Source organism: Oncorhynchus masou, chromosome 3 (genome assembly GCF_036934945.1).
Source record: "Oncorhynchus masou masou isolate Uvic2021 chromosome 3, UVic_Omas_1.1, whole genome shotgun sequence".
In the NCBI taxonomy this organism is placed as follows: domain Eukaryota; kingdom Metazoa; phylum Chordata; class Actinopteri; order Salmoniformes; family Salmonidae; genus Oncorhynchus; species Oncorhynchus masou.
The window spans coordinates 8,148,690-8,164,018 of NC_088214.1; the positions used below are offsets into that span (position 1 = coordinate 8,148,690).

General features: G+C 43.5%; 1 protein-coding gene across 1 annotated transcript in view; it reads left to right on the plus strand.

Moving 5' to 3' along the window:
- The window catches only part of LOC135509409 (unconventional myosin-IXb-like), an 82,566-nt gene that overhangs the window by 11,537 nt on the left and 55,700 nt on the right, over nucleotides 1-15,329 (plus strand). The window contains 2 exon segments of the mRNA XM_064930053.1: nucleotides 12,736-12,830; nucleotides 13,425-13,487. Coding sequence (XP_064786125.1) covers nucleotides 12,736-12,830; nucleotides 13,425-13,487 — 158 coding nt within the window.

A 15,329-nucleotide genomic window follows, 5' to 3' on the forward strand; every position in this document is an offset into this window, starting at 1 on the left:
ATAACCAAGTGTCAAAATAACCATACATTCAACAATAACAATAAGCATACTTGATTGGTCTGTCAGACACTGTCCCTCAACTTATGTCAGGCAGCAATGTAGTGTGCTGCCAACCCATAGCTCTCTGCGTCCTCATCAGAGAGGTCTTTGAAACCTTGAATCAGGGTTTCAAACTTGGGGAAATTACAATCTCTAATTTTTTTAAATTTTAATTTTTTTTTTTTTTTTTTTAAACATTTTGTCAGGAAATGCAACTCTGTCTCAGGTTCTGCTGTTGTGCAGTGGTTGCACAGCCTTTCCTCTACAGGGAGCCAGGTTTTCCGGTGTCTTCCCTTCTCAATGGCAAGGCTGTGCTCACTGAGCCTGTACTTTGTCAAGGTTTTTCTAAGGTTTTGATCAGTAACCATTGTCAAATATTTAGCCACGGTGTACAGTCCATTTAGGGCCAGATAGCACTGCATTTAGCTTTGTGCTTGTGTTTGTGTTTCCCAATAAGCAATATAGTTTTTGTTTTGACTGTGTTGTAATTTGGTTTATCCTGATTGAGTGGATGTTCTAGTCCTGAGGCTTCAGTGTGTTAGTAGAACAGGTTTGTGAACTCAGCCCCAGGACCATCTGGATGAGGGGACTATTTTCTTTTCTCAGCTCTTAGCATTGCAGGGCTTGGTAATGATATGAGAGGGGGTCACTGTATTTTAGATGTTTCCAAAGCTTAATTGCTCTTTTTTGAGTTTTTATTATTAGTGGATATTGGCCAGTTCTGCCCTGCATGCATTGTTTGTAGTTTTCCTCTGGACATGTAGGAGAACGTACAGAATTCTGCATGCAGGGTTTCAATGGGGTATTTGTCCCATTTGATGAAATCTTGTTTTGCAAGTGGATCCCACACCTCGCTGCCATAAAGTGCAATTGGTTCAATGACATATTCAATTAGTTTTAGCCAAATTTTAATCGGTATTTCAATTTGAATTAGCTTTTTAATGGCGTAGAATGCCCTGCGTGCTTTCTCTCTCAGCTCATTCACTGCCTCATTAAGGTGTCCAGTTGAGCTTATTTTTAAACCTAAGTAATTGTAATGTGTACAGTACCCTATATATTTTGTACCAATTGAGAACTTTGGTCTAATTCCCTGAGATCTGGATCTTCCCTGGAAAATCATTATTTTAGTCTTTTTGGGGTTTACTGCCAGGGCCCAGGTCTGGCAGTACTGCTCTAGCAGGTCCAGGCTCTGCTGTAGGCCATGTGCTGTGGGTGACAGCAGGCATAGGTCATCTGTGAAGAGTAGGCATTTAACTTCTGAATTGTGGAGACTAACACCAGGGGCTGAGGATTTATCTAGAATAGTGGCCAATTCATTAATGTAAATATTGAAGAGTGCAGGGCTCAGATTGCAACCCTGGCGAAGGCCCTGCACCTGGTTAAAGAATTATGTTATTTTCTTACCAATTTTAATGCTGCACGTATTGCCAGTATACATTGATTTAATTATGTCATATGTTTTACCCCCTACACCACTTTCAATAACTTTGTAGAGCAGTCCTGTCTGCCAAATAGAATCAAATACTTTTTGGAAGTCGATAAAGCAAGAGTATATTTGAGTATTATTTTGGTGGACATGTTTATCTATCAGGGTGTAAATATGATCAGTTGTGCGATGTTTTGGAATAAATTTTATTTGGCTTTTACTCAAGACATTGTTTATTAGAAGATTAGAACTCTTACATTTATAATACTACAGAAAACCTTCCCCATGTTACTGTTCACACAAAGCCTCTGTAATTGTTAGTGTCAAATTTGTCTCTGTTCTTAAAGATTGGGGTTCCAGGTGTCAGTGAATTAACCTACTCAGGATCAAATTAAACAGTTTTTTAATATAGCCAATTGAAATGTTGCACTACTGAATTTGAGCATCTCATTTAGGATGCCATCAGGTCCACATGCCTTTTTAAATTTGAGAGCCTGAGGTTTCTTATAGAGCTCCTGGTCAGTAATTGGGGAGTCCAGTGGATTTGTCCTTTAATAGCTTTTTCTAACCCATTGAACTGCTCATGAATTTGGCGTTGTTCTGCATTTGTGTCAATTTGAACGGTGTTGTAGAGCGTTTTAAAATGGTTTGTCCATATGTCACCATTTTGTATCGCTAATTCCTCTTGTTTATATTTTTTAAACGTTTTTTCCAATTTTGCCAGACGTTGTGTGTGTTTAGGGACTCCTCAATTAGTGTCAGCTGCTTGCTGTTGTACTGTGCTTTTTTGGTTCTGAGTGTACGTTTTATAGAGTTTTAAAGTCTCACAGTAATGAAGGCATAATTCACCATTATTTGGTTCTTTGTGCTTTAGGTTGGATAGTGTTCGAAATTTATTTATTTTTCCTTATTTTACAATCTGCATCAAACCAGTTGTCATCTGTGGTCTTTTTTTGTTTTGTTTTTTATCAATTTCAATTGTGTATCTTTTGCCGTTTGCATATATATATATATATATGATGTTTTGTTCTGCCAGATTGATGCCTTCTTCACTGTGGGTGAATGTGGTATCCAGAAAGTTATCTGAGAGTGTTTGGATATTTTGGTTTCTGGTATTCTTCTGTGCTGTTTTGGGCCCATCTGGGTGAATTTCTGATGTTGTACAGCTTACTGGGCTGCGAATGTGTGGTGGTTTCCATGTCTGTTCTTTTGAGGAACAACACAATTTGTCAGTGAATGAGCTGAGAGAGAAAGGGTCAATGTCTGTGATCATATAGTCTACTGCACTGTGGCCAAGAGGTGAGCAGTAGGTGAATCTCCCCAAAGAGTCCCCCCCCCCCGTAACCTACCATTGACAAAGTACAGACCCAAGCTTCTCCAGTGCTAAACTCTTCAGTCCAAAGGTTGATGAGTTTAGGGTTTAGGCCCTGATAGTGATTTCATGTTGCAAAAAGAAAGAATAGCAGTCAGAAATACAGTAACTTCTAATAAGTTGTTAAGAGATACACAGGATAACAGCTAACATTCTTTCTGTTATATATATATATATACACATTCATTCATTCATTAATTGAACAAGTAAATTCTAGTACAATAGGTGTGTGTGTTTAGTGCAGATCTATTGGAGGAGCTGTTTAATCTCTCTCACACACACACGCTCACCCTCTCTCTCTCACACACACACGCTCACCCTCTCTCTCTCTCACACACACACGCTCACCCTCTCTCTCTCACACACACACACGCTCACCCTCTCTCTCTCACACACACACACACGCTCACCCTCTCTCTCACACACACACACGCTCACCCTCTCTCTCACACACACACGCTCTCTCTCACACACACACACGCTCACCCTCTCCTCTCTCTCACACACACACACGCTCACCCTCTCTCTCACACACACACACACGCTCACCCTCTCTCACACACACACACACGCTCACCCTCTCTCACACACACACACACACGCTCACCCCTCTCTCTCACACACACACACACACGCTCACCCCTCTCTCACACACACACACACGCTCACCTCTCTCACCTCTCTCTCACACACACACACACACGCTCACCCTCTCTCTCTCACACACACACACACGCGCTCACCCTCTCTCTCTCACACACACACACACGCTCACCCCTCTCTCTCACACACACACACACACACGCTCACCCTCTCTCTCTCACACACGCTCACCCCCTCTCTCTCACACACACGCTCACCCCTCTCTCTCTCACACACACGCTCACCCTCTCTCTCTCACACACACGCTCACCCTCTCTCTCACACACACACACACGCTCACCCTCTCTCTCACACACACACACGCTCACCCTCTCTCTCTCACACACACACACACGCGCTCACCCTCTCTCTCTCTCACACACACACACACACGCGCTCACCCTCTCTCTCACACACACACACACACACGCGCTCACCCTCTCTCTCTCACACACACACGCGCTCACCCTTTCTCTCTCACACACACACGCGCTCACCCTCTCTCTCACACACACACGCGCTCACCCTCTCTCTCACACACACGCTCACCCTCTCTCTCACACAAACACACGCTCACCCTCTCTCTCTCACACACACACACGCTCACCCTCTCTCTCTCACACACACGCTCACCCCTCTCTCTCACACACACACGCTCACCCTCTCTCTCTCACACACACACACGCTCACCCTCTCTCTCTCACACACGCTCACCCTCTCTCTCTCACACACGCTCACCCTCTCTCTCTCACACACGCTCACCCTCTCTCTCTCACACACGCTCACCCTCTCTCTCTCACACACACACGCTCACCCTCTCTCTCTCTCACACACACACACGCTCACCCTCTCTCTCTCACACACACACACGCTCACCCTCTCTCTCTCACACACACACACGCTCACCCTCTCTCTCTCACACACACACACACACGCTCACCCTCTCTCTCTCTCTCTCTCTCACACGTACACGCTCACCCTCTCTCTCTCTCTCTCTCTCACACGTACACCCTCTCTCTCTCTCTCTCTCACACGCACACCCTCTCTCTCTCTCTGTCTCTTATTTCTCTCTTGATCTATTTGGCTCTCTGCCACATTTATTGGTGGAAAGTAGAAGTCGTACTTGAAAGCTGAAGATAACATGGTGTTTACTGCACTATGGAGAAAGTATCATGAATGAGAGTTTGTGGTTGAATTGCGGCAATTGATTTGTGAGCGCAAAACCTTGTGGATCGCCCAGGAAATGTTACTCTTCTAATCATAGATCGATCAGGATCATGTTGTATTTCCTTGTTTATTGAAGGGGGTTATCTGTTCGCCTCCTGATGGAAATTTGACTGTCAAACAGTGGGTGCGTTCAAGCACATGGTTAGTTCAAGGTACTGCTACAGAATTTGTTTTTTCCATGTATATTTTGAGGTTGGGCGTCACCCTGTTAGACAGTAGGTGTTACACCTCTGCTGATTGCCAACTCATTAGTCAGAAGGTGTATCTCCTGTGCTGGCCCAAGTGCTATTTAAGAGTGGTTGGCCCAATGTTCCAGTTGTCTTGATGTGGAGGGTTAACACCTTTAGTAGGCGCGCCCTATTTGATAAAGCATGTTTTTTGTTAAATAAAATAAAAAAAAAAAAAAATCTGTTCTTCCCTGTTTTTGTTTGCTCCACCTTTTGGTTTGTTTCCTGTCTTTTAAATTTGGTTTGCCTCTTTTTGGGCAAATTTTGTGTGCGCTCATGGTGGGTGTCCTTAAGTCCCAGGCTGCAATTCAATCTCATAAAAGACACACCCTTGTCCACTTACCCTCGCCTTATGCCCTTAGGGGAATCCCCATCGCAATCTTGGAGGGCGGTCCAAATGACTAGCCAAGCAAGGGAAGTTTGCAACATAAGACCCTTTTTAGACGAGTTTGCGAGTGTACAATTATGTTCACTCCGGGGCCTGAAACTCCCCATAATTCAACTTGTGACGATTGTACACCCGCTAAGAAAAATCCACCAAAACTTTAAAACAAGGGAGAAGTCAACATACAAGTGTAAGTAAAAAACAAACGTAAAAATGTTAGAAATTGTGCTACTAATGCACATGACGGCACAAACACGTCTCATAAATGTGATGTTTTTGTTTGGTTATCTTTGGAAATTGTAAAAAATAAAACATTTTCCTTTATAAGTTCCAGCTCGGCAGGCTACTGTTAAGTTCCAACTCGGCAGGCTACTGTTAAGTTCCAGCTCGGCAGGCTACTGTTAAGTTCCAGCTCGGCAGGCTACTGTTAAGTTCCAGCTCGGCAGGCTACTGTTAGTTAGCTAATTAATTTGCTAGCTATCATACAGTAGGCCTATATTAATAATTTTATAGTTAATAAGTAGACATGCAATCATAATTGACAGTAGTGCATATAAAGCACCCACAAGCCACCTGTGGCTGAAAACACAATCATCACGGGATGAACGAGTGAGGAATTTCCAAGCAGTCCATTTACAAGTAATTCTGTCCTCCCTCGCCCTGCAAGTGTATACTCGTCAGAAGTCATGATGTGTCTACTTCATTTGAGGGGATAGGGTGTGTCTTTTTTAAGTGTTTGGACTGCAGCCTAGTTATTGCTAATCAACTTTAAGTGGACACCCCCAAGAGTGTCTTTCAGAACCCCACCTGTTTGGATTTGGTTGTAGTTAGTAACTCTTTGTTAGTTTCCTCTTTTTTGTTTTGGTTCCTTGCTGGGGAACGTAACACCAGCACAGGTGAAATGCCTTCCGACTAACGAGATGACGAGCCAGCACAGGTGTAACACATACTTTCTAACGAAGTTACACCAATCAGTGCACCTCATGTCCAACCTCGCAATATAAATGGAAAAACCAAAGCCTGTAACAGTACAGGGTATATGGAAGTAGTATACTCCCAGAAGGGACTTACAAATGTCCCTTTTTCAGGACCATGTCTTTTCGAAGATAATTTGTAAAAATGCAAATAACTTCATAGCTCTTCATTGTAAAGGTTTTTAACACTGTTTCCCATGCTTGTTCAATGAAATATAAACATTTAATCTACATGCACCTGTGGAACGAGCGCTAAGACACTAACAGTTTACAGACGGTAGGCATTTAAGGTCACAGTTATGAAAACTTAGGACACTAAAGAGGCCTTTCTACTGACTCTGGAAAACCCCCAAAAGAAAGATGTCCAGGGTCCCTGCTCATCTGTGTAAATGTGCCTTAGGCATGCTGCAAGGAAGCATGAGTACTGCAGATGTGGCCAGGGAAATACATTGCAATGTCTGTACTGTGAGACGTCTAAGACAGCGCTACAGGGAGACGGGACAGACAGCTGATCGTCCTCGCAGTGGCAGACCACGTGTACCAACACATGCACAGGATTGGTACATCAGAACATCACACCTGCGGGACAGGTACAGGATGGCACAACAACTGCCTGAGTTACACCAGGAATGCACAATCCCTCCAGTGCTCAGACTATCAAAAATAGGCTGAGAGATGCTGGACTGAGGGCTGGTAGGCCTGTTGTAAGGCAGGTCCTCACCAGACATCACTGGCAACAACGTCGCCTATGGGCACAAACCCACCATCGCTGGACCAGACAGGACTGGCAAAAAGTGCTCTTCACTGACGAGTCGCGGTTTTGTCTCACTAGGGGTGATGGTCGGATTCACGTTTATTGTCGATGGAATGAGCGTTACACCGAGGCCTGTACTCTGGAGCGGGATCAAGTTGGAGGTGGAGGGTCCGTCATGGTCTGGGGCGGTGTGTCACAGCATCATCGGACTGAGCTTATTGTCATTGCCGGCAATCTCAACGCTGTGCGTTACAGGGAAGAAATCCTCCTCCCTCATGTGGTACCCTTCCTGCAGGCTCATCCTGACCCTCCAGTATGACAATTCCACCAGCCATACTGCTCGTTCTGTGCAAGATAGGTGGCCACACCAGATACTGACTGTTACTTTTGATTTTGACCCCCCCCCCCCTTTGTTCAGGGACACATTATTCAATTTCTGTTAGTCACATGTCTGTGGAACTTGTTCAGTTTATGTCTCAGTTGTTGAATCTTGTTATGGTCATACAAATATTTACACATGTTAAGTTTGCTGAAAATAAACACAGTTGACAGTGAGAGGACGTTTTCTTTTTTTGCTGAGTTTATGTATACTGAACATAAATATAAACACAACATGCAACAATTTCTGAGTTACAGTACATATACTGTAAGGAAATCAGTCAATTTAAATATTCATGAAGCCCTAATCTATGGATTTCACATGGGTGAGCCTGGGTGGGCATAGGCTCATCCACTGGGGAGCCAGGCCCATCCACTGGGGAGCCAGACCCAGCCAGTCACAATAGATTTTTCCCCACAAAAGGGCTTTATTATAGGCAGAAAGTGTTCTCTGTTTCAACAGCTGTCTGGGTGGCTGGTCTCAGACGATCCCGCAGGTGAAGAAGCCAGATGTGGAGGTCCTGGGCTGGCGTGGTTGGCATGGTTACATGTGGTCTTTGGTTGTGAGGCAGGTTGGACTGCATACTGAGTTTGTACACATCTGGAGGAGAGGCATACTTATACCTCAGTAAACTCATCAGGCTTACACCATGTTTCAGTCCAATCACATCAAGATTATGATCAGTGATTTGTTCATTGACTTCCTTGGAAGTTAGGGTTCTCACATTAAATAACCCTATTTTGCAATATGTGAGATGTTATCACAATCTCTTCCACAGAAATTGCGAAGGCGAACACCACCATGTTTAGTTTTTCCCAACCTAGATCGAGGCACAGACATGGTCTCAATGGTGGAAAACTGAGCTCTACACTGACTGTGCTCGGGGCAGACTCCACTAAACTGGCAGGCTGGCTAACAACCTGCTGCCTGGCCTGCACCCCATCTCATTGTGAAGCTAGATGACAGGGCTCTTTCTTATACGATATTATTTCTTATACGAACATATACATCTCTCCTAATATGCATGGGACTACTTTGGAACAGATTTCCAAAATGTAAATCACTTGGAGCTGATTTTTCTGGTGTTTTTACAGTCTTTTATGTCCGCCAATAAAAAAAAGTCTGCCAAATAATACCACCCGCATGCCGAATTCAGCCCGCAGGCCGCCAGTTGGAGAACCCGCATGCCGAATTCAGCCCGCAGGCCGCCAGTTGGAGAACCCGCATGCCGAATTCAGCCCGCAGGCCGCCAGTTGGAGAATCCCATGCCGAATTCAGCCCGCAGGCCGCCAGTTGGAGAACCCGCATGCCGAATTCAGCCCGCAGGCCGCCAGTTGGAGAACCCGCATGCCGAATTCAGCCCGCAGGCCGCCAGTTGGAGAACCCGCATGCCGAATTCAGCCCGCAGGCCGCCAGTTGGAGAACCCGCATGCCGAATTCAGCCCGCAGGCCGCCAGTTGGAGAACCCTGCTCTAAAGTATTGAAGTGTGTGCTAGGAGAATACGTATAACTTTATTCAAGTAGAGATTCACCCATGTTTTAATATTGTTTTTGTGCATCTCTGATCGATGTTCTACCGATTTTTATTCAATTTTTTTATTTATTTATATATATATATATTTTTTTCTTCCCAGGGTCATTTCATGTTATGTGTATCTGAGCTATTGCTGTTCCAGCAGGAAGAAATGAGTCCGGTATGACGTTGTGTGACGACCCTCCCCCTCTGTCTGCCGTATTCTCTCTCTGTTCTTATTTCCTTATTAGGACGTCGGTAGGCGGAGCTATGAGGGCCGTCAGCTACATAGGAAACACCTGGGCCCGGTGTGTCCCAGGATAAATACACCACTTCCCCATTCATGGAAGAGACTCTCTCCATGCAGACACTTTGACAGATTTTGTTGTTTCTTGGTGGTTTTTTGGTTGTTTGCTTTGGCATCTTTCAACATTATCACATTCATGCAAAACACTCACTTACACTACTGATTACACACACCATTGTATGTTGTATTTAGTTTGCTTTATTTAATAAATACATATTTTGTTACTTATGTCCACGTTGTCTCCCTTTTGTTACGGGCTGTGAGCCAGCTCGTGACAGTAGCATTGAGAAAACGCCGCTCTCACTACACTGGAAGTTAATAGGAATACGATTTTTAGAATGCAGAAAAATGATCATGTCAGATTTCAATACTGGCCAAGTCATAATGCTGGAGGTTGTCTTCTCTCCAATGAGCCATTGATCATATGTTGTTTATATATCCCTACCTCAAATGTTTTTATTTTTATTTAACAGAGTGTCTAACACATTTCTCTTATTTGTCTGCCTCTTCAGTCCAAGGTGCATTGCATGGTAACCGTTGTAAATGTCAGACCCCACTCTGTGAGGCACATTGAATGGTGAGATTGTAGACTCCTGATAGTTTGTTTAGGTGATTTTTTTTTACAGCTTTCTAGCTACTTCATATTACCGATGTTGACTTTAGTATTATTGTGTGTAGCTCCTAGCCAGGAAGCCCATAGAGCATTGCATTGTGGGTTTTGTAGTCGACTTGAGCTGCAACAGATTTCCACCATTTTCACATGTTGCTAACAACTTTATTATAACGACATAATTAAACATTTGTTATTGTTCTAACATTTTTTTATGTAACACTAAATTATATGAATGAGTGGTTTTGGATGGATCTTTTTTTCTTTGAACTGGTATTTCATGCCTTGTGATTGATAATTGAACAGGATGTGAATTGGCTTGTTCTCATTGGCTGATGCATGATGTGAATTTGGTTTAAGAAGTATCTGTGGGTTGGACAGATGGGGAACAGATCGTCTGCCGGGTTAACAGGTACTTATTGAACATGGATTTTCATTTTGAACAAGGTTTCGACGGCTTTTTCCTCACTGCAAATTAAAAGGCTCACTCTGGGCAAGAAAAAGCACATCTACATCGTATACCTGCTCACTAATAAAGTCCAACCGCTGGCTCAAACTTCAGTGTCCTAAAAACGACCCTGGTTTGGTCACTCAACGGTGTCATGTTATTAGTCGATCATTGTGTTGTCTTTAATGTATCTATTAACCAGAGAAAAACAGAGCACAGTGGTGTGTGTGTGTGTGGGTGTCTGAAGCTGAGTTTTAGTTTAATTCTCAGTCACTGGTGCGTTTCCTACAATATGCCTACACAACGCTGTTATCAATCAGGCTATTGACACTGACTGTGTGCATGTAATCGTGAAATCAGTCCTTCTCAGAATGTCATGACGGTGTCAACACGTTCTGTGGCTTGTCATAAGATCCCTCCCAAAACCACATGTTGCTCATCTTGTGAACCTAATCACAGTAACATGCTGCTCATCTAGTGAACCTAATCACAGTAACATGTTGCTCATCTAGTGGGCCTAATCACAGTAACATGTTGCTCATCTAGTGGACCTAATCACAGTAGCATGTTGCTCATCTAGTGGGCCTAATCACAGTAGCATGTTGCTCATCTAGTGGGCCTAATCACAGTAGCATGTTGCTCATCTAGTGGGCCTAATCACAGTAGCATGTTGCTCATCTAGTGGGCCTAATCACAGTAGCATGTTGCTCATCTAGTGGGCCTAATCACAGTAGCATGTTGCTCATCTAGTGAACCTAATCACAGTAACATGTTGCTCATCTAGTGAACCTAATCACAGTAGCATGTTGCTCATCTAGTGGGCCTAATCACAGTAACATGTTGCTCATCTAGTGGACCTAATCACAGTAACATGTTGCTCATCTAGTGGGCCTAATCACAGTAACATGTTGCTCATCTAGTGGGCCTAATCACAGTAACATGTTGCTCATCTAGTGAACCTAATCACAGTAACATGTTGCTCATCTAGTGAACCTAATCACAGTAACATGTTGCTCATCTAGTGGACCTAATCACAGTAGCATGTTGCTCATCTAGTGGGCCTAATCACAGTAGCATGTTGCTCATCTAGTGGGCCTAATCACAGTAGCATGTTGCTCATCTAGTGGGCCTAATCACAGTAGCATGTTGCTCATCTAGTGAACCTAATCACAGTAACATGTTGCTCATCTAGTGGACCTAATCACAGTAGCATGTTGCTCATCTAGTGGGCCTAATCACAGTAGCATGTTGCTCATCTAGTGGACCTAATCACAGTAACATGTTTCTCATCTAGTGAACCTAATCACAGTAACATGTTGCTCATCTAGTGGGCCTAATCACAGTAGCATGTTGCTCATCTAGTGGGCCTAATCACAGTAACATGTTGCTCATCTAGTGGACCTAATCACAGTAACATGTTGCTCATCTAGTGGACCTAATCACAGTAACATGCTGCTCATCTAGTGGGCCTAATCACAGTAACATGTTGCTCATCTAGTGGACCTAATCACAGTAACATGTTGCTCATCTAGTGGACCTAATCACAGTAACATGTTGCTCATCTAGTGGGCCTAATCACAGTAACATGTTGCTCATCTAGTGGGCCTAATCACAGTAACATGTTGCTCATCTAGTGGGCCTAATCACAGTAGCATGTTGCTCATCTAGTGGGCCTAATCACAGTAACATGTTGCTCATCTAGTGGGCCTAATCACAGTAACATGTTGCTCATCTAGTGGGCCTAATCACAGTAACATGTTGCTCATCTAGTGAACCTAATCACAGTAACATGTTGCTCATCTAGTGGGCCTAATCACAGTAACATGTTGCTCATCTAGTGGGCCTAATCACAGTAACATGTTGCTCATCTAGTGGACCTAATCACAGTAACATGTTGCTCATCTAGTGGGCCTAATCACAGTAACATGTTGCTCATCTAGTGGGCCTAATCACAGTAACATGTTGCTCATCTAGTGGACCTAATCACAGTAGCATGTTTCTCATCTAGTGAACCTAATCACAGTAACATGTTGCTCATCTAGTGGGCCTAATCACAGTAACATGTTGCTCATCTAGTGGGCCTAATCACAGTAACATAGTGTAGGAGTATCTGGAAATAAGAGAGCCTGCCTGTTGGGTCATCTTAGCATACAATTTACTGTATACAACCCCATTGTCTTTTAAGTTAATGTCTTTCACAGCAGCACACAATTGGAATGTTTTGTATCAGTCAGGCAATTCTAGCGGAACTTGCTTACGGTTACTCAAACTGGTGAGGCACCGTTGAGGGTTATCGAATTGTACATAACATCACCTCTCCCTCTCCCTGTGTGTGTCTCTCTGTTTCTGTCTCTCTCACTCTGTCTCTCTCTCTCACTCTGTCTCTCTCTGTGTGTCTCTCTCTCCTCTCTCTTCTCTCTCTCTCTGAACAGGCGTTTGGCAACGCTAAGACGGCTCAGAACAACCACTCCAGTCGCTTTGGGAAGTTTATCCAGGTCAACTATCTGGAGAGTGGGGTGGTGAGAGGGTGAGGCAGTGTTATCGACACATACTGAATACCATATAGGAGAATCTGTCTTTGTATGACTTGGCATGATAGCAGCAGGATCACAGAAAACAAACTATCCATCAATTTTTATTCAATGCATTGGTTTGTTTTAGATAGACCGGCACCCAGTCTATTTCTGCTCTCTTGGACAACTCGCTATGGAGTTACCAAGCCAAACAGCATGTTTCACTTGACAGTGACTGCAATTGAGTTGTCAATAGCACAAATAGATCTTGGGAGCAGGCTATATTTATGGCCTTTCCTCAACAAGGGTAAACCACATTTTAATTGGTGGGTTTCTGGCAAAAAAATGAATCTATCTGTAATTAATTGGTTTATTCGTGTAGTTCCTTGCTGTCAGTGTCACCATGAACACGGGACTTTGTCTAGTACATTGCTACTGTCGTAACCTTTAATTTCAGTTCACAGCACAACCATTTGGCTTGATTTTAGTAAGCGGACGTGACTACAAATATCAAGAATTTGTGGACAAATCACATTTCTGTCAGATGTTTGTATTTGGTATTGATTAGCTCTTTTGTATTTTGTATTGATTATCTGTTTCCTTTGCAGGGCGGTAGTAGAGAAGTATTTCCTGGAGAAGTGTCGGCTAGTGTTTAGAGATAGGAGTGAGAGGTATGGATGGCAGAGCAGAGATCTCACTCACACACACGGACCTGACCCATATTTCCACACTATTGACGTAAATGAATAATTTGTGCGAAAGCCAGAGTTGATTTCTTATCTTGACTCGTACTCCAAGTGAATCAGGAACTAGCACGTCCAGGACGACTCAGTTTCTTATCTTGACTCGTAATCACAGTCCAAGTGAATCAGGAACTAGCACGTCCAGGACGACTCAGTTTCTTATCTTGACTCGTACTCCAAGTGAATCAGGAACTAGCACGTCCAGGACGACTCAGTTTCTTATCTTGACTCGTACTCCAAGTGAATCAGGAACTAGCACGTCCAGGACGACTCAGTTTCTTATCTTGACTCGTACTCCAAGTGAATCAGGAACTAGCACGTCCAGGACGACTCAGTTTCTTATCTTGACTCGTACTCCAAGTGAATCAGGAACTAGCACGTCCAGGACGACTCAGTTTCTTATCTTGACTCGTACTCCAAGTGAATCAGGAACTAGCACGTCCAGGACGACTCAGTTTCTTATCTTGACTCGTACTCCAAGTGAATCAGGAACTAGCACGTCCAGGACGACTCAGTTTCTTATCTTGACTCGTACTCCAAGTGAATCAGGAACTAGCACGTCCAGGACGACTCAGTTTCTTATCTTGACTCGTACTCCAAGTGAATCAGGAACTAGCACGTAACAGGACGACTCAGTTTCTTATCTTGACTCGTACTCCAAGTGAATCAGGAACTAAGCACGTAACAGGACGAACCTAACTCAGTTTCTTATCTTGACTCGTACATGTTGCTCAAGTGAATCAGGAACTAGCACGTCCAGGACGACTCAGTTTCTTATCTTGACTCGTACTCCAAGTGAATCAGGAACTAGCACGTCCAGGACGACTCAGTTTCTTATCTTGACTCGTACTCCAAGTGAATCAGGAACTAGCACGTCCAGGACGACTCAGTTTCTTATCTTGACTCGTACTCCAAGTGAATCAGGAACTAGCACGTCCAGGACGACTCAGTTTCTTATCTTGACTCGTACATCCAAGTGAATCAGGAACTAATCACGTCCAGGACGACTCACTTTCTTATCTTGACTCGTACTCCAAATGAATCAGGAACTAGCACGTCCAGGACGACTCAGTTTCTTATCTTGACTCGTACTCCTAGTGAATCAGGAACTAGCACGTCCAGGACGACTCAGTTTCTTATCTTGACTCGTACTCCAAGTGAATCAGGAACTAGCACGTAACAGGACGACTCAGTTTCTTATCTTGACTCGTACTCCAAGTGAATCAGGAACTAGCACGTCCAGGACGACTCAGTTTCTTATGAACTGGAATTTCAGGAAATGTCCCGTTTTGACTCAAAATCTCAGACCATGATTTTCGTACAGGAGCTTTTTCATTTGTCATAGTTAGTATCTGCTATTCTCTGAACACGTCACTTTTTAACAGGCTGTGGTGTTAATGCCGAACACACAGCATGAGCTCCTGTGACTGCAGTGCCTAAATAGGGGATTTGGTTATACTATTAACTCTCTTTATTTCAAGTTAAACCTGGTGTGAAGCTTCACCTAATAAGAAAGCCAACTAGACATTAATCCAAACCATCTGGTACAGGGTAGAAATAATAGCACTGTTGTACAGATCCCATTTAACAGCAGCTGAACAAATATTAGTCTCGACAGAATTACTCGCATACTGAAAGAAATGTACCATAATGTAAAATAAAAATGTAGGTAACATTTAAGGTTAACTGTATTAAAGCATGCTTTATAAAGGGTTTGTAAATGCTGGTGTAAGTAGTTGTCAAATAATCAATCACTCCCATTTCAACCAG